This window comes from Anabrus simplex, chromosome 6, assembly GCF_040414725.1.
Source record: "Anabrus simplex isolate iqAnaSimp1 chromosome 6, ASM4041472v1, whole genome shotgun sequence".
Classification (NCBI taxonomy): domain Eukaryota; kingdom Metazoa; phylum Arthropoda; class Insecta; order Orthoptera; family Tettigoniidae; genus Anabrus; species Anabrus simplex.
The window spans coordinates 342,565,433-342,586,503 of NC_090270.1; the positions used below are offsets into that span (position 1 = coordinate 342,565,433).

The window sequence follows — 21,071 nt, forward strand, 5'->3', positions numbered from 1 at the left end:
AAGCCCGTAGGCGACCTGAGCATCATGATGAGGATGAAATGATGATGAAGACAACAACACATACACCAAGTCCCTATGCCAGCAGAATTAACCAATTATGGTTAGAATTCCTGACCCTGCTGGGAATCAAACCCAGGATCCCTCTGACCAAAGGCGAACACACTAACCATTAGCTATGGAGCTGGACTTATTTGATGATGATCAAAATATTCTATATGATGCATTATAATCTTTAAAGCAGCATTCTTTCCAACCTTACATGAAATTAAAAAACTACTTCAATAGTTTACATTTAAAGGGTGTTCCCAAAAATGTAGGAAATGATCACAGCATGGATGGTACAGCTCAAAACAACACATTCTTATGATTGTTTAGGAGTTACAGACCTTCCAAAGTTGTAGTGGAATTATTACTGGTAATACACCAACTTTGAGTAGCTATAGCCGTGCTTGTGCACAAGAAGTGCTCAAACATGTCCCAAGTTTAATAGCATTTTGGCAACTAAACAGCATACTTTCTAGGGTTGTTGGGAATTGTGCACAATGTTTTCAGTGAGAGAAATGTTATTTTGATCATGGAGGAGGAACAGATCACATCAAATTTGTAACATTGAAATGGCAAATTAAATTATATGAGACCTGAAGACAGAATAACTAACTCCAAAATGAATACCAAATATCTCCTCCTTTCCAACTGATAACAAATGGACATAACTCATGAACAACCAACCATAGAACATATTTTGCATCTTTTTTTCTTTTTTTTGGTTTATTATCCTTGCCCTCATTACTTCCCAGATTTTTGGAACACCCTATATTGGCCATTCATTTGAAAATGCAAAGAAATTTCAAACTGAAACTGTCTCTAGATACATTGCTAGTATTATTTATTTACCACAATTCTGTTCAGGAAAATGGAAGTCTAGACTAAAAGGGTGAGCCCCCATGAACATATTAAACAGTACTGAGCAAGATATACATATGTACTTAATTTCTTACTGCTCATTCATTCTATGTATCGATAATTAGCTAATCACTCATCCATTCACTCATTCCTTCCTCACATACTTCCTTTCACTCCACTAATCATTCACTCATTCACATATAACTCCCAGGCACATGCAACAGTTCCATTAAATTACATTTTCCTTTACATACATCTAAAATTTTGGAAGAGGCAAGTTCTTGACATCTGCTGACTGTGAGTTCCCTAGCTTTACACAAAATGCCAATAGAAACCCTTCTGAAAGGTAGAGGTTCAGGCAAAAGGCAGACAAAGGGTAACTCCACCACCTCTCTGAGCTGAGCAATAAACAAGCGATAAGCGTTGGAGGGAATCAATTTCTATAGAGGCAGAGAGGAATTTCCGGAGAAAGATCAGGTCAGTTTGTTTGGTTATTGTCTCAATGGAAGGTATCCTTAGTGGATGGGGAGGGGGGAGGTGGCGTGACGGTCAATTAGCTTTTTGGTGTGGCGTTGTACTCTCTCTGTTGTTGTGGGATGCCAAGCAGGTAGACCATACGTCAGTATGGGCCGAACCATGCAAAGGTAAGCTGACCTTAATGCCCTTGGACTGAACCCTCTTAAATTCCTATATAGGAACCCCAGAATTTTTGTTGCCTTGCCTTTAACATTAATAGGGCACAAAAGTAAACTATAAGTTCTCAAATAAAGCTTGCTATACCTGAACTGCTTTCTTCATCTCTTCATTTTCTTTCTTGTGAAGATCTAAACAAACAGCATCCGGGTATCCTTTGTTAACTCGGCAAGCTTTATCAACAAAGAATGCTTGTTCAACAACAGAAGTCAACATGAAGGCAAACATGTAGAAGAACATCAACGGTTCAACAGTGATTTTGTTCATCCACGAAAAGGACTCCCTACATCTGTTTGGCTTTAGTTCACTAACCGGAACCTAAATAAGAAAAGGAAAAAACATTATTACCCAAAACAGTTTTCAGATATACCGTGTTTTTTTACAAATTCTTTAACAGAATCAGAGCTCAAAAGAAAATCTGTATAAATATTCTATAACAGAAAGGCAAGAGGTAACATTAACTGATACTTGCAAGTCACTGGTCACATCCAGGACCATCCAGAGGAATTATATAACAAGTGCTCTTACACCTGGGATTGATTGATCAATCAACCAATCAATTGATCAATCAATCAATCAATCAATCACTACTGATCTGCATTTAGAGCAGTCGCCCAGGTGGCAGATTCTCTGTCTGTTGTTTTCCTAGCCTTTTCTTAAATGATTGCAAAGAAATTGGAAACTTATTGAACATCTCCCTTGGTAAGTTATTCCGATCCCTAACTCCCCTTCCTATAAACGAATATTTGCCCCAATTTTTCCTCATAAATTCCAACTTTATCTTCATATTGTGATCTTGCCTACTTTTAAAGACACCACTCAAACTTATTCGTCCACTTGTGTCATTACACGCCAACTCTCCACTGACAGCTCGTAACATACCACACAGTTGAGCATCTCGTCTCCTTACTCCCAAGTCTTCCTAGCCCAAAGTTTGCAACAATTTTGTAACACTTCTCCTTTGTCGCATATGAATCACTGGCCTTGGCAACATCTCAGCAACCTTCCTTAAAAACCTCAAAGGAAAGCCTTAACCTTCATCACCAAAATCTTCAATGCCTTCATCAGGTTCGCCCACTTCCCCATCCTCTGGAAACTTGCCAAGATCATCATGATCCCCAAAGCTCTCTCTGACCCCACCTTCCCTCATAATTACAGACCCATTTCTCTCCTTTCCGTTCTCTCTAAACTCTTCGAGACAAACTCTCCCGGCCCCAAGCCTTTATTGAAGACAAACATCTTCTCAATGATGAGCAGTTCGGATTCCGAAGTGATCACTCCACCATACATCAGCTCGTGAGAATAACCGAAGAAATCACTAAGAACTACAACCACAGGAGGCACACAGGAGTCTGCTTCCTAGACATCTCACGTGCGTTCGACCGGGTATGGCATGAAGGCCTGATCTACAAACTTAAACTTCTTGACTTCCCCAACCACTTGGTTCATCTCCTCCACAGTTACCTCTCTGATAGGAAATTCCAGGTCCAGGTCGGAAACTCCCTGTCAGACCCCCGCCCTATCAGCGCTGGGGTCCCGCAGGGAGGAGTTATCTCTCCTGTGCTATTCAACCTATATATGTCTGACATACTCCGTCCACCGCGCATGAATGTCTACATGTACTCTGGTGACACTGCCATCTCTGCCGTCTCCTCGCAAACACCCAGAGTCCAAAATTATCTCCAAGAAGCCCTCTCCACTATCGAACCCTGGCTTCGACAATGTCACGAAGAGTAGTGCCACCCTCTTCTCGAAGCACACTCGTTTTGACCCTCAACCAGTGGTCTTTTTCGGCAAAGTGATCCGGTAGCCTGATGTTAACCAAATACCTGGGTGTTTTCCCTGGACAGAGGATTGACGTTTAGACACCATATTGCCAAAATGTCGGCCCAGGCATATCAACACCTTTACGAAATTGTACCAATAATGAAAGCTGAAAATGGGCTCAACTTAGAAAACAGGCTCCTGCTGTACAAATCCTCCATTCGGCCAATCCTTGAATATGCCAGTTCCATCTGGGGGATAGATAGATCTCTTACTTTCAAGAAGCACTGCATGAACTGCAAATTGAAAGTCTCCACCAGGAACAATCTTTTACGGAAACTGGCCGGATCACAGTGGGGTAGCCAAACTGAAACCATCCGAACTTCTGCAATGGCACTATACTATTCTGCGGCAGAGTACGCGTGTCCTGTCTGGTATAATTCAACATATGCCAAACAGGTGGATATAGCTCTCAATGAAACTTGCAGAATTATAACAGGTTGTTTGAAATCCACTCCAGTTGAATGGCTCTACCACCTTGCAGGAATAGCACCTCCTTCTGTTCGAAGAGAAATAGCTGCGAACAAGGAAAGAAAGACAGTGGAACAGGAAAGGACCCATCCTTTATATGGGCATGAACCACATCTGCAACGTTTAAAGTCAAGGAAGAGTTTTCTCAGAACTTCAAAGGAACTTAGAACCACTACTGAAAAAGCCAGGTTGCAATTATGGAGGGCTACATCCTACCTTCCTCCTGGCTGGATAAGATTTTCTGAAACTCTACCTCCTGGCTACGATGAAGAATGGATGACCTGGAAGTCCCTGAATAGACTGAGATCTGGAGTTGGCAGATCCAAGGTTAATTTGGCAAGATGGGGCTATATAGATCAAGAAAAAATCCAATGTGACTGCGGAGAAGACCAGACCGTCCAACATATGCTCCAGTGTCGTCTATGTCCAGCCTCCTGCACAGAAGATGAACTATATCAAGCATCAAAAAATGCATTGGAAGTGGCCAAGTTTTGGGCAAATGTAATATAGTAATTATAACTGTGTACAACATGTATGTTTCTGATACGAGAATAATAATAATAATAATCTGGGGGATTGTAGCCAAAATGCACCTAAACAAAGTTCAGTGCTTCCAAAACCGTGCCCTCCGAATGATCTCAGGTGCGCAATGGTACGAACGGAATCGTGACATACACAACGACCTTCATATCGATGAAATCTATACCAGAATCTTGCACTCCGCTAGGAAATTCTACCCTGGTATTGACTCCAACCCTAACCCCCTCATCTCCCACTTGGATAACTATGTAACTGAAGGTCTTCGCCATAGAAGGCCCAAGTCCCTCCTAGCTTAGCCACCCTCCAGGGTGCAGGTCATATCCTGACCAGTTCGATTCTGTTCTAAGTACCACCACTTTCAACATCTATGCAGTCTAGCTAAAATCCTATCAAAAGTTGCACTCAAGGGCCACAAGGCCGAAGGGCTAAAATTGCTCATTGGATCTGGGTTCCACCCACATATCCATCAAGACTACTAACAATATTCCACAACATTTCCCGTACCTCACTGACAACAATGACAACATAGTTAATGACTGGGCGTGTTGTTAGTGGCCTGTGTTGGCTGGCGGCTTTATTGGCATACAAGGTATGCACGATGAATGAGTTGCAATATTATCACTGTATTTACCGAAGTGAATTGAGAAATGAAATTTCAAATTTTGTAACTGAAGCATGCAAATATTGAAAGGGCCTGAAAAAGAATCAAATCATAGCCAAAAGTATTAAAATAGAAAGATATCAATATATTGGGCATAACATATCAATATCAACAATATGAGTTCTCAAAATATCGATATTTCCGATATATCGATATTCGTTTGTCATCTCTACCCATAACAGACACAAAGAGACTGCCAGACTGACGAATGCGCGGCAAGCGGGTGAACCATACCTCAGTGTCCATGACCCTGCCAAAAGATATACCCCTGCTACCCTTCATCACAGCACTTGCTACACACTGCTGCACGAGTCTCCACCACTTGCTGTGGCACTGTACGAATCGGTTAGCCGCAACGAACGATATTTTGTACGTATTTCTGAAAAGTATTTTTCTTAATAATTAAACAATTGAAGGAAGGAATTATCTGAAAAAAAAAGGGATTGTACTGATTGCTTTTTTTTTGTTCTCATTCCTACTTTCAGTCGATTTTTTAAATAACTGGCTGATGATGACACTTCAAATGTGTTGAAACCGGTCCCAAATGAACAGGTTGTAACTTCTATTTGGTTCAACTTAACATCGGAGTATTGAAAGGTGGATCCTTCCTTCTATTTAATATTGTATATTATTTAGTCTGTTGAAACTTAAAAAAAAAAGTCAGGTGACTAAAATGGTATAAACATTTATTTTTTCTCTAGAAAGTGGGGGGGTCGCCACGCCCCCTCGCACCCCTCCCTTAATCGCCGCTACTGGCCGCGACGAACGACATTTTGTGAGTTTTTACGCTAAGTACTTTTCTTAATTACTGAAAAAACCAAAGGAAATAATTAGCTGAATAGACAACAGGGTTTTACATTTTTAAATACGTACCTAGCTAAAATGGAATAAAAATGTATATTTTTCTCCACAAAGTAGGCCCACCCCCACCTCACCCCCAATCGCCCCAACTGCCTGAAGACAATCACTTTGTGAGGTTAGAGTCGTGACTGTAAAATAAATTGCCACTAGGTTGGATCAGGATCAGTAAGCCTAAACCAGGCGCAAAATGAATGTTTCTACCTGTTGCAAAACAAGCTGATTTTATATAAGAGTAACGATGAAATTTCGTGTAAGAGTTGGTGGGTGCAGAGTGGGTCTTGGCCCTTAAGGCCGGTCTCCACATATTAACATTTTTTAAAGTGGAAAACTTGTCAATTCTTTGTTCGTGAGATGTCGGCACAGCTTCGGCAACTTCCGTGCTGTTTCCATGCCAACAGATAGCTTAAACAACGCGACGTGATTCTCGTGGAAAAAGTAGGATTATAGCTACAAGCTACAAATACTATGCGTGCACATGTGTCGTTTTCTCTGCGCTATACTAAAATTTATAGTCAGAAATGGGGTGGAACAAGATCACTCTATACTTAATTAATGATATAATAGAAAGGCTTTCTTTGTGGGATGTCTCACCGAAGGAATACCGAGATAAAGAGAGGAAAGCCAACAGTTTCCAGGAACAAGGAATTATCTATACTTGCTCCCGCGAGTGCATTAATAATCTAGCCTCCCTCGCTCCCAGTACAGTCGAAAATTGCAAAAAGTTCAGAAAAGTCGGAAGTCGAGGACGTGAGTGGACGAAATTTATAACTGTACGAAAACGCAGTTATTCCAAGACGCAGGTGAGGTGGAATAGATGCTCGTAACTGTGTGTCCTCCTTTGTTATGGTAGGAAGTATTTTTTCCAAAACTATATTAAAATCATGCTCAGACATTCTCAGAAGTCCGGCTCCATGGCTAAATGGTTAGCGTGCTGGCCTTTGATCACAGGGGCCCCGGGTTCGATTCTCGGCAATGTCGGGAATTTTAACCATAATTGGTTAATTTCACTGGCACGGGGGCTTCGTGTATGTGTCGCCTTCATCATCATTTCATCCTCATCACGACGCGCGGGTCGCCTACGGAGTGTCAATTCAAAAGACCTGCAAGCCGAACTTGTCCTCGGACACTCCCGGCACTAAAAGCCATACGCCATTTCATTCTCAGAAAATCCAAACCTGTCTTCTACTTTTACCTCGTTCAGAATGACATCCACATTGTGCCTTTTACTGAGATATAGTCGTACCTACAATCTCCTTTCCTTCCTTCTCAAGTAACAATAACAAAGGCCAAATCCTCTTCATCTGAGTCCATTGCCCTTGTTTGAAAATACGAGACACCACCTGAATGTTTTGCCAGAAAATGATATGCTGAACTACCTGTATATAAACAAAGGAAGTCAAGCTTAACACTACTGTTACTTGCTTTACGTCCCACTAACCACTATTACGGTGCTGGAATTGTGTCCCGCAGGAGTTCTTTTACGTGCAGTAAATCTACCAACACGAGGCTGACGTAGTCTTATATAAACACCTTTAAATACCACCGGACTGAGCCAGAAACGAACATGCCAAGTTGGGATCAGAAAACCAGCCTTTCAACCGTCTGAGCCACTCAGCCCGGTGATGTCAAGTTTAACATGTTTATAAGTAGGGTTCGGGAATATAAGACCTAAAGAAGTACAAAATATGCAAGCAAATATGCTCTGAAAAGTAGCTAAATATGACCTAAAAACTATAAAACATGACCTAAAAAATTATAAAATGTGACATGAATTTTTGGGATAGGTAGAGTATCACTAACATACAGTAATCGTCTTAAGTGCCAAAACGTGATCAGCGATAATACACCAGACACGTTTAATCATACAAACTGACAGAGAGCTACAGTACATTAAAATTTTCAACATTCATTCAGTATCATAGCCTTGAGATGCAGTTCTTGCTCGGTTTTCCTAAAGGAAAAAAATAACGAAGTATTTGCATGCTTTATGATATCTGTCGGCGTAAGTTAGAAGACACTGCCTAACAGGAAGTTTATTGAGTTCATAATCGTACATACCTCTTAATCTTCTTCTTTGCCAGTATTGCACATCACGACCATGTGCATTCTCAGGCTGTCGAAAAGAAATCTTCGAAGGTCGCTCAATTTTTTTTCTTGTACAGGGAGAAGCTCCTTTCTACTTCACATGATGTCACAGGAGCGTATTTAAACATAGTTCACTGCTGCTTAGCTGCGGGTCGTTTTCGCCTAAACCAGATCTATTACCCTCTAAAATGGCACCAATTCTGCACATTGTTGCGTATCCTTCATTTGCACTCAGCAACTTACTAAGTTTGTTCTTCACCGCAACTGACACTGTACCTACCTCTTGCTTGTTCTACTTTGGATACCATGTCCTTTACTATTCCCAAACTCTCCCATAATTCTAAACCAGCAGTTTCTAGGCGAGACGTAGTTTTCGATAGATCTGTATAATTTAAAGAAATGTATACAAACTGTCCCGACAAATCATTGAAAAACAGTTCCTGTGCAATTTTTATTGACGATGCCTCACTACTGTTTCAATCAATCAATACTGATCTGCATTTAGGGCAGCCGCCCAGGTGGCAGATTCCCTATCTGTTGCTTTCCTAGCCTTTTACCTAAATGATTTCAAAGAAATTGGAAATTTATTGAACATCTCCCTTGGTAAGTTATTCCAATCCCTAACTCCCCTTCCTATAAATGAATATTTGCCTCAGTTTGTCCTCTTGAATTCCAACTTTATCTTCATATTGTGATCTTTCCTACTTTTATAAACGCCATTCAAACTTATTCGTCTACAAATGTCACTCCACGCCATCTCCCCACTGACAGCCCGGAACATACCACTTAGTCGAGCAGCTCTTCTTCTTTCTCTCAATTCTTCCCAACCCAAACATTGCAACATTTTTGTAACGCTACTCTTTTGTCGGCAATCACTCAGAACAAATCGAGCTGCTTTTCCTTGGATTTTTTCCAGTTCTTGAATCAGGTAATCCTGGTGAGGGTCCCATACACTGGAACCATACTCTAGTTGGGGTCTTACCAGAGACTTATATGCCCTCTCCTTTACATCCTTACTACAACCCCTAAACACCCTCATAACCAGTGATGTAGTTGGAACAAAAAATTTACAGGAACTCAGCTTATTAATTCAGCAATTTCCAAATGGACTCGTATTAGATGTCAAATACAGCGGCCTTATGTTTCCGACAAGTTGGTTCATCAGCTGAACGTTTCCCCTTTCGTAGCCATCACTTGACATATGGTTGTGGGTTAAATATTTGCACAGGGGGTCCAACGCTGCTTATGAAAATAAGTCCGCTTGATCTTGCAACCAGCACCCTATTTCTCTTTTCGGCGTGGATCTCATTGTACACCCATGACGTTTCAGCGCTATGTATAGATTATAAGATATTCTTACTGAATGTAAAAATATTACGTCATTCTAATAGCGGCAAAATATTTTCCGGAACGGCGTTCCGGCCCGTTCCGGTCCAACTTAACCACTGCTCATAACCATGTGCAGAGATCTGTACCCTTTATTTACAATCTCATTTATGTGATTACCCCAATGAAGATCTTTCCTTATATTAACACCTAGATACTTACAATGATCCCCAAAAGGAACTTTCACCCCATCAACGCAGTAATTAAAACTGAGAGGACTTTTCCTATTTGTGAAACTCACAACCTGACTTTTAACCCCGTTTATCAACATACCATTGCCTGCTGTCCATCTCACAACATTTTCGAGGTCACGTTGCAGTTGCTCACAATCTTGTAACTTATTTATCACTCTATAGAGAATAACATCATCTGCAAAAAGCCTTACCTCCGATTCCACTCCTTTACTCATATCATTTATATATATATATATTTTCTAGAAATATAGCAACGCATTCAGTCACTCTTTTGTCTGGTGCAATTGCACTCATTTTTGCCAGTAGTCTCCCATGATCCACCCTATCAAATGCTTTAGACAGGTCAATCGCGATACAGTCCATTTGACCTCCAGAATCCAAGACATCTGCTATATCTTGCTGGAATCCTACAAGTTGAGCTTCAGTGGAATAACCCTTCCTAAAACCGAATTGCCTTCTATCGAACCAGTTATTAATTTCACAAACATGTCTAATATAATCAGAAAGAATGCCTTCCCAAAGCTTACACACAATGCATGTCAAACTTACTGGCCTGTAATTTTCAGCTTTATGTCTATCACCCTTTCCTTTATACACCGGGGCTACTATAGCAACTCTCCATTCATCTGGTATAGCTCCTCCGAACAAACAATAATCAAATAAGTACTTCAGATATGGTACTATATCCCAACCCATTGTCTTTACTATATCCCCAGAAATCTGATCAATTCCAGCCGCTTTTCTAGTTTTCAACTTCTGTATCTTATTGTAAATGTCATTGTTATCATACGTAAATTTTATTACGTCTTTGGCCTTAGTCTCCTCCTCTATCTCGTCATCATCCTTGTAACCAACAATCTTTACATACTGCTGACTGAATACTTCTGCCTTTTGAAGATCATCACATACACACTCCCCTTGTTCATTAATTATTCCTGGAATGTCCTTCTTGGAACCTGTTTCTGCCTTAAAATACCTATACATACCCTTCCATTTTTCACTAAAATTTGTATGACTGCCAATTATGCTTGCCATCATGTTATCCTTAGCTGCCTTCTTTGCTATATTCAATTTTCTAGTAAGTTCCTTCAATTTCTCCTTACTTACACAGCCATATCTATTTCTTTCCAGTCTGCACCTCCTTCTTAGTATCTTTATTTCTCTATTATAATAAGGTGGGTCTTTACCATTCCTTACCACCCTTAATGGTACAAACCTGTTTTCGCATTCCTCAACAATTTCTTTAAACCCATCCCAGAGTCTGTTTACATTTTTATTTACCGTTTTCCACCGATCATAGCTACTTTTTAGAAACTGCCTCATGCTTGCTTTATCAGCCATATGGTACTGCCTAACAGTCCTACTTTTAAGACCTTCCTTTCTATCACATTTATTTTTAGCTGCCACAAAAACAGCACAAAACCACAAAAGTAGAAACAGTTTCTTGCACAGTTTCGTAGTGTTCACAGTAGTACTCGACTGCGTTAAGCCACATTCCCCATCGGGTGAGCACTGGCTGAGAAGGAAGAGGAAGCTAAGGCGCGTGATCTTTGAATTTTGCCACCCTCAGTGGAGCCTTCACAAATATTTTCTTGACGTTTGATATTAACCAATCAACATCAGGGAAATTCTGCCGTATTTCTTCAGCAACTCTGTGCAATCCGTGAGCAAGACACGTTAAATGGACCATTTTTGGGTAAAGTACCGTTAGTCCCCTTGTTGCTTTCACCATGTAGGCTATGGTGCAGCATCGGTTAGTAACAGCAAGATTCGTTCTCGCTTAACTTCACCATCCCACAAAAACTTCATGGCATTGTCAAAAGTATTGCAATTGTGGAATGGTTAGCTGCATCTAGAACCTCCGAATGAAGTAAATGTACATTGCCCAGACGATCCACGAGAAGCGTGCCAATTATAACGTTCGCAACATACGGTACCTACCACAAACATCCGTAGTTTCACCTACGGATACCCAGACGCTGTTGTTGGCTACACTAATTGTTGTATCAGACTTTGCTGTCGATACTGTCAGCCATTTGCCGGTAGTGCCGCCTCCTGGACACTTAAGAAAGACAAAAACAGTTGAAGCGAGTAATGGCCGCTATGTTTTTGTAAAGTACTTACGATGTGATGTGAGCTGCATAAAGAAGTGTTTTTAACATTAAATTCAGTGCAAACCAATTGTAAGACTTCCTTAAAATATGTTCCTGCGTGTAATGGTATTACACAACATTCAGTGGCGACCGCGACAGGACATTTACAACTTGAAGAAGGAAGAATCATCGTACCCACGTGGAATATGGAGCGCGAAAGCCTCGATAAATTACTGAAGCAAAGGAGAGCGACAAGGACTTCGTTTACGAAAATTGCTTAACAGGTTAGTGACTTGACTGAAGAGGAAAATGTTAATATTACGGAACTTCAATCATTATCCACCTTGTTAGAAAGTAAGATACCGGTAGCGATTTTGAACGAACTAGATTCGAAAATGCTCGATTTGTTATTAGACGATGACGAGACTGATATTGACAAGGAAATGGAAGGGACTGATGAGTATCAGAAAAATATCTGGACCTTAAATTGCGTATTTCGGGAATACAGGTTCAACAAACCGAATATGAAGCAGATAGTGTTGCTAGTAGGTCTAGCAACCAACAAACCAAGAAATTCAAGTTGCCGAAGTTAGAATTCCGCACTTTTGGAGGGGATTTAAAGGAGTGGTTACCATTCTGGAGTCAGTCTTCAAAAATAGATGAAGATCCCGAAATAGCTGTGGAGGATAAATTTCAATATTTAATACAGGCAGCAGTAAAAGGATCATGTGCTAGGCAGGTGGTTGAGAGTTTCCCCCAACACGAATAAATTACAGCAAAGCAATTGAAAGCCTAAAATCCCCTTGTTGAATCGTGCCTCCCCGAAGACTTATTAAGAATTTGGCAACGCAGTATTCCATTCACCTCGGCTACAAATGCGAAAGACCGTCTGGAGGGGTTAATGAAATTCCTGAAGTCGGCGGTTGAGGGTGAACAGAGAATAAACCTTGCTACATCTGGGTTTGGCTTAAAGGGTGAAGGGGCAAAAGAAAAACTGAAGCACAAGGGGAAGGATTCAGACAACAATATTCCTACAGCTATGGGGTTATTAACACCAAATCAACGTAAGGATGACAAATGTGTGTTTTGTGAGGGTCATCATACCAGTGCAGATTGCTTCTCCGCTAGAAAAATGTCAATGGAAAGTAAACAGAAACTGTTAAGCAGTGGCGGCTCGTGAGAAAATCATCCTACGTGCTACAAAAAACGCTAAATACGCTGTTTTCAATCTTCAGTGCAAACAGGATCTTGGAAATATAGATCCTCACTAAGAACACTAGTTTAATTTCACTTGATATACACTGTAGTGGATAAATAATTGGATAAATCTCCGTATGAACTTTAACACTAACACGGTGATAGAAAAACACGCACCAAACCAACAATATAACCGCGAGATCAAACACCGCAGAAAGCAACTGAAAGTCCTGCCAACCAACTGAATCATTGAGACCTCCTCTATTACAAGCATAATTTACCTTCTAATGCGGGATAACATTTAGGGTCAGTCCAAGATTCTTTGACTCACGTACGAATTCCTTATTTTTGACACAAAAGGAAGATGAATATTGGTTGGTTACCTTAATAACAACGTTATGTTTGCGATAGATTGCTCCCAGTTACGCTGTACATTTGAGCTCAGACGATGCTGCTCTCTAGTGGCAGAATCGCTTATCACGTTCAACATCAGGGTAGCAGGAGGCATCGAGCACTTCTAACCCCTTGCGGGAGGACAAGTAACTATAGACGGGATCAGTGAAAGTTGATCCCGGTTGATGGTATACTCCACCGGGTACGGGGAGTGTTGCAAACTTGGCTGCGCCTGCGTATTGCTTCCTCCAGGCTACAGGCCAGAGCTCATTTCACATGAGCACGAGAGGAGTTCCCCGGGAGAACAGAGCTAGGTGTTCGACAGATCTCGTCCTGATTTTCACAAAACACGAATTCATACCGTACTCAAAACAAAGAAAAGACACAAGGATAATTGTACTGCTATATAATTAATTCCTTACAGTTCCAAGCTACGTGCTGGAGCCCGGTAGCACGTATTGACCGGCCGCCACTGCTGTTAAGGGAGAAGGGGTGTTGTTATAGGTGTCTGAAGTCAGGGCATATTGTAGAGAATTGTAAGGCGAAAAACATAAAATGTATAATTTGTGATGGGAAGCATGTTGTTTTAATGTGCAGACAGTTGTTAGAAAAACAACATGTTGTCCCCAAAGCAGTTAGCAACAGCGAAGAAAATGCAACTCAGGAAGTCATATTGACATATGTTTCCACTTCGCCCAAGGTGTTGTTACAAACTCTTCGTGTAAATGTAAGATCTGATAAAAGGACTGAATTTGTTCGTGCCTTAGTGGATACGGGCTCTCAGAAGTCATACATTTTGCGAAAGACGGCTTTAAAGATGGGTTACACTTCACTGCGAAAGGAGATCATCTCACATTCTCTTTTTGGTGGTGTGACAATACAACGGAATGAGCATGAAGTTTACAGGGTGCGTGTAGGGGACCTGAACGATGAATTTCGGTGTAATTTTGAGGTTTTAGACCAAGAAGTAATCTGTGGAGACATTTCACATGTTACAGAATGGCTGAACGAGCTGAAGAAATTGAAGATAGATATCACCGATAATGAGGAACGTTTGGGGCCTATAGAAATACTTATTGGAGCAGACGTGGTTGGCAAACTTCTAACAGGAAGAAGAGAAGTGCTTTCGTGTGGTTTAGTTGCAGTAGAGACATTGTTAGGCTGGACTTTGATGGGAAAGATTCCTAATATCAAGAGAAGTGAAGAAAATGAAGGCTTGCTTGTAACTTCCATGTTTATTAAAGAGGCAAGTGTTACTGATTTGTGGAGGTTGGATGTAATAGGCATTTCGGATTCTGAAGATAAAGTTACGAAGAGGGAACGAGAAATTGCAGTGAAAGATCATTTCCTCCAAAGTGTTCATCACACTGAAGAAGGTCGATATCAAGTTCGGCTACCTTGGACTGACGAGCATCCCGTCTTGCCATCAAACTTGAATCTTGCTTAAAGAAGACTGGGTTCGATGAGGAAGAAATTTTCTGAAGACCTTTTTCGAGATTACAATGAAGTATTTGAAGACTGGTTGGCTGAGGGAATTATAGAAGAAGTGCCTGAATCTGAACGTGTTCATTGTTGTCACTACTTACCGCATAGACCAGTTGTAAAGGAAAACGGTGCAACTACAATAATCAGACCTGTTTTTGATGCTTCGGCAAAACTAGGCAGTTCTCCATCTTTAAATCAATGTCTTGAAACTGGTCCAAATCTGATTGAACTCCTCCCAAATGTTCTGTTAAGATTTAAAGAAAAGAAGATAGGCGTGGTTGCTGATATTAAACGTGCATTTTTACAGAGTAGTATCCACCCTGAAGATAGGAACTTTCTGTGTTTTTTTTATCGTGGAACTGTTATGAAAAACTGGAGATGATGATATTCCGGCATGCAAGAGTGGTTTTTGGTGTAAAGAGTAGTCCTTTCCTCTTAGGATCTGTAATCGAACACCACTTATTGAGAGAAGAGGATTCAAATCATTCTCTTAAAGAAAAGTTACTGCACAGTTGTTATGTTGATAATGTTGTTTCTAGTGTGGACACTGAAGCTGAACTCAATGCATTTATGTCAGAATCGGTCAAAATCATGGTAAAGGCCAAATTCGAGCTTAGGGGTTGGGAATGGACAAGTGAAAAGTGTCAGAGTGCTCATGATAACTCTTATTCTGCAGTACTGAGTTTGTTGTGGAATCGAGAAAGTGATGAACTCAAAGTTAACATGAGTTGGATTAGAGATTTTCATTTTGACACCATTACCAAAAGAACAATCCTGTCGATCTCTCACAAAGTGTTTGACCCTATAGGTTTTAGTTGCCCTGTTATGTTGTGTCCTAAATTGCTCCTGCAGAAAATGTTGAAGATAGAATTTGACGATACTATCAAGAAAGAATTTCTGTTGTTGTATGAAGAACTCCCTTAATTAGAAGAAATTGGCATCCCCGATGGGTACAGAAACCTGTGAATATAGAGGAATGCACTTTACACACCTTTTGTGATGCCAGTCAAAAGGCATATGCTGCAGTAGTTTTCCTCAGGGTAGAGACAAGCGATAATGTTCAACTTCATCTGTTGGCGGCCAAGACACGAGTCTCTCCTATAAAGAAGATTTTTATGCCTCGTTTGGAGCTTATGGCTGCAACTATAGGAGCAAGGCTTGCGAAGTCAGTTCTGGACGGATTGGGATGGAAAATGTGAAGACTTTGTTCTGGATTGATTCTACTATAGCAATTGCATGGATTACCAGGGGAGACAAATGGACAGTCTTTGTCAGAAATCGAGTTGATGAAATAAGGAAAAGCACTTACTCTGAATCTTGGAAGTATGTCCCAGGGGAACTTAACCCTGCAGATTTACCTTCCAAGGGCTGCAAAGCTAAACAATTAGTTGCTTCTAGATGGTGGGAGGGACCTGCATGGTTGAAGGAATCACCAGGAAAGTGGTTTGCTTGCAATGATGATACCAAAGAAGATGAGATCAATATGGAAAAGGTTAGATCCCCAGTTGCTGTGAATGTTAACTGTTTGGTTTCGGAGAATCAAAAGGACTGGTATTTCAAATACTTCTCTAACTTTGTAAGAATTGTCCGCATATTGGGGTGGTTGCTAAGGTTTATACGTAATAGCCGTTTACCTACAGATCTGCGTCAGAGAAGTGAATTAACTGCGGAAGAGTATGCCACTGCAGAGAGAAGAGTTGTTCGTTTTATTCAAGAGGACTCCTTTTCGGGGTTAAGGGACGACAGACTGTGAACGCTCAGAGTGTTTCAAGACCATGAAGGAATAATTAGGCTGATAACTAAGATCACCTACCGAGATGACCATGAAGACTTTCGTCAGCCTGCAGTACTTCCATCACAACACGAGGTAGTGAAGAGGTTAATCATGACGGAACACAAGATACAAGGACATGTAGGATTGCAAGTGCTGCTAAATAACCTCAGGGAACGCTATTAGATTTTAAACGGTCGGAAAGCTATCAGGTCGGTTTTGTCCAAGTGCGTCATATGCAAGAGACACAGTGAAAGACATCTTGAAGTTGTTTCACCTCCACTTCCATCCAGTCGAGTACGGGATGTTGCCGTGTTCGAGATTGTTGGACTGGACTTAACCGGGCCCTTATATCTACAAGGTGGAATTAAAATGTGGGTGTGCCTCTTTACTTGCGCAGTGTTTAGAGTTGTCCATCTGGAATTGGTATCATCAGTCTCAACAGAAGCATTCCTCAAGCACTCCGTCAATTTGTGGCTCGCAGAGGAAGATGTTCTGTTATCTACAGTGACAATGGGACAAACTTCACTGGGGCTTCTAATTTGCTTCGAACTCTGATCTGGGAGGATATATCTAAGTACAGCACTACTAGGTGTATTGAATGGCGTTTTAATCTCCCCAGTGCACCTTGGTGGGGTGTATGGTGGGAGCGCTTAATACGTCGTCTCAAAGATTTATTGAAGATGATGTTGGGTAGGTCATATCTTACTTACGAGGAGATGATGACTGCATTATGTGACTGTGAGAGTTTGATGAATTCTCGACCTTTGACTTATATCATGTAAGAAAGTTCTGAACTAGTGCCCCTCTCCCCTTCTTTATTCCTGCAAGATATAAGGGAGACTGGTGTTCCTGATCTCGATACGATTGACACTCAGAGCCTCAAAAGGTGGTATAGGTACCGACAAACTTTGAAAAGAGATTTTAGGAAAAGATTCAGAAGTGAATATTTGGGGCAGTTAGTGTGTTACGTCGTGAAAAAGAGGGCACCCGTACTGTAGCTGTGGGAGACGTTGTGTTGATTGGGTGTGACAATCTCAAGTGTATAGACTGGCCATTGGGATACATAGTTGAAGTTATACCAGGTAAGGATGGTGTCATCCGAACAGTGAAACTCAGAACTGGTCAGGGTGAGTTATTACGTCCAATACAAAGGATTTATCGCTTGGAAGTGTCTTCTGATGACCCTATTGTGCTCTCTAGAAACTGTGATTCTTCAGGTGTACCAAAGGATGACAACAGTGGTGATCCAGTTGTTACTCGAAGTGGTTGAGCGGTGAGAGTTCCTGACAGGCTTGATTTATAAGCAGCAGGTTTGTATTTGTTGGTATTGTTGAGTAGCCTTCTGCTACTCAAGGTGGGAGTATGTTGTATCAGACTTTGCTGTCGACACTGTCAGCCATTTGCCGGCAGTGCCACCTGCTGGACTCTTAAGAAAGACAAAAACAGCTGAAGTGAGTAATGGCCGCTATGTTTTTGTAAAGTACTTATGATGTGATGTGAGCTGCATAAAGAAGTATTTTTTAACATTAAATTCAGTGCAAACCAATTGTAAGGCTTCCTTAAAATATGTTCCTGCGTGTAATAGTATTACACAACACCAATTATAATTTTTCGAAGTGCGTCTTCATAACAGGAGGACAAATAACTTTTTCGCAATGTTGCCTCGTCCGGAATCGACTGTGTTGTAGTTAAGAATTTTCGGAAGTGTTCGTTGTTCACTCTGTTAAGCGGAATATTGGTAGATACCAACTTTTCGCACAGGTCTTTTGAGAAATCGGAAAGTTTGGTTGACGAAGATTTCGCTGTATCAAACGAAAGAGCCTGCCTGCTTTGTTCAGAAGACTTCCGATTCGCGCAGCTTTTATGCTTAGCCGTAGCGCAGTGCTGTTGCACATTAAATCGCTTTATCGCCGCTACCTTAACTTCACACGCTTTACAAAAAAGAATTGTTCCGTCAGTACTGAACGTCTCTTCACCGAACTCTTTCACATACTTTCTTAACTTTACAGCTTCACTACACTTCACTTTCGGCATGTTGGGGTTCACTGCAGTACTACAAGTGTGACCAATCTGTTGAAATCCGTTGGTAGTGAAATAGCAAGGGAGCTTGAACTCGACCCTGCAAGGAAAAACTGGGCGAGATATAACATGGCATTTCTTTGTTTGTTAATTGCTTCTGAGCTGAATATGTGACATCCTACTGAAAGGTGGAAACACACTATCGTCATGTTCCGTGACCTCACGCGTGCAGTGTCGCAATCTAACTTGTCCAGAAAGATGTGCTAAAAGACGTCCGTAGAGGAGCGCCTTCTTGGAATCAGGTCTTCTAAACCTGCTACCTGCCTGTTCCGGGAAAAGAAAGAAAAATATATCTACTACACTATTCGGAAATCCTGTGTTTGAAACTCGACGCAGATAACACGTACCGGTACCTTGTTAGCGACGCCTCAATTTAAACAAAAATGCTGAAATATGACCTTAAATCACTAAAATGAGCAAAATATGACCAAAACAATAAGAATGGCCGAAATATGCATTTGTAGGCAACATCAAATTGCTTTAAATGTGGTCAGAGACCCGTCATTCAAGTTTACTTTTCAGATTTCGGGTAAAATCAGCTAAGGAAAAAAAATATGACTTTTCCTTAACATCCAAACCTTATTTATAAGTAGGGCTCGAAGGTTTAGGAAAAGTCATATTTTTTCTTTGTCTCTATTTTCTTGCCTGATTGGATTTTGGTGCAAATCATGTGATTATCGTCACAATTAAGTGATTTTTATTTGTCATATATTTTAGCTATTTTCTGTCATAAAGTCATATTTTGAATTATTTTCATAGAAACGTCATATTTCGGCCATGTTTTGGCGGTTTGGCGACAGCTGTAGCTCTGCAAAATCATTGTCAACTTTCCAAATGAGAACTAGTATTTACAAAACTGCTTTTCCGTGCCCCATCTGTAGTTAATACAAGTGGAATACTCTGCCTCATCTATCCAGAATGAGCAGGAATTGCTTTCCAACAGTTTGTCAGAAAGTCTGGCGTATATTAAGTCGAACTTCGTAATTATATCGAGTGCAATTACTCGTTTTGAAGCTGCTAACTTAGAAATTCATGCAAGTATTGAAATTGTGAGAATGTTGAACTGTCAGCACAACGATCAAATCGAATAGTTGGCGTCAGTGTAAAACGGAAACTTCAAAACGGTTTAAATCGAAATGACAGTTTTCCCTGTATGTGCAAGATGAATGATGTTCTTAGAAGAGAAGGTACCAGTACATTTCAAGATGAATGTGTACTCGACAGCAGTGATTTAATATTATTGAAATATGCACCAATAATGTCTTGTGACGTAGAAAGGAGATTCTCTTCTTACAAGAATGTGTTAAGTGATAATCGGAGTTCTGTCGCGCCTGATGCTTTGAAGATGAATCTTGTCATACACTTGAATACCACCCGCAGAGAAGAATGAAAAAGTTATGTGAATTTGCAGTATTTGCCCTGACGCCGTACCGTAATGTATCGAAAGACATCTACTTCATTCGTTTCGTGGTGCTCAATTTAAACTTTAACGCATTTCGGTAATATTAATGTAATCTGGGCTTAAACGTTCTAAAATAATTATTTTAAAAATTGATTTCTAGTTTTCTCGTATTTCAAACCACCAATTAAGGGTGCAAACATGTATTGAATTTTAAAATTTCGTGTGATCTGACAATCTTAGCGAACTTAGTACTTTACAGGTATCAAGGGCAATAGACTGTGAACAATTGCTAAACATGTATATTCAGCAAACTAATATGAAAGTGAGAATAAAGAATTTAGTTAACAAATATGTATCAAAGAAATTGCCGTTTCTATTTATAACTTATTTTAAAGTGGCCATATTAAATAAATCATTTTCGGGTCATATTTTGTCATTTTTACGTCATATTTCGTCACTTTTGAGGTCAGATTTGCTTGCTTATTTGGATTATTTTTAGGTCTTAAATATCCGAGCCCTATTTATAAGTGTGGACACAATGTTAAATGAAACAGTATTCAACATTGAACAGTTAATTAACATATTGATGGTGTAACGAGTTAACATGTTAATCAGTGGAGACCAGCCATTTGAGCGGAAAACACGTCAACATATTGAAAGTGTTAACCTTTAGGTGGTCACGGCTGGTCCGTGGTCCAACAACTCTGCACTCTGACCGGCCAACCAAGCAGGGGAGAAGTGGTCACGGCTCTACTGTGGCTCTACGCTTCTGCATTCGGGGGACGGGACACGGCTGGCCCCAATCGTCGGCTGTCCTGAGAATTCTGTGGTTTTCCATTCTCCTGCACTAGGCCAAGGCCGTCAACCCCTCACCTTCTCCGAGCATCTCCATCGCAACAAATCTCCCGGCCTGGGAGACGGCGTCACTGTCTAAGAGGCTAGCCTGCCCCTTCAGGGGAGGAATTAAAACATTTTAGTACCGTAGTATGTAGTATTAGTAGTAGTTTCGTGAAAAATAGATTTCGAATAT

The 21,071-nt window shown here is 40.7% G+C and overlaps 1 protein-coding gene across 4 annotated transcripts in view; it reads right to left on the reverse strand.

Annotated features, from left to right (window-relative positions):
* LOC136875357 (probable peptidoglycan muropeptide transporter SLC46) overlaps positions 1 to 21,071 on the reverse strand; it is a 175,403-nt gene that overhangs the window by 87,821 nt on the left and 66,511 nt on the right. For 3 of the 4 annotated variants that reach the window (XM_067148900.2, XM_067148902.2, XM_067148899.2), the window contains exon 2: positions 1,684 to 1,914. The exons of the other annotated variant lie outside the window; for it this stretch is intronic. In XM_067148900.2, coding sequence (XP_067005001.1) covers positions 1,684 to 1,863 — 180 coding nt within the window. In that variant the 5' untranslated portion in view covers positions 1,864 to 1,914. The remainder of the gene's footprint in view (positions 1 to 1,683; positions 1,915 to 21,071) is intronic. 4 annotated transcript variants of the gene reach the window in all.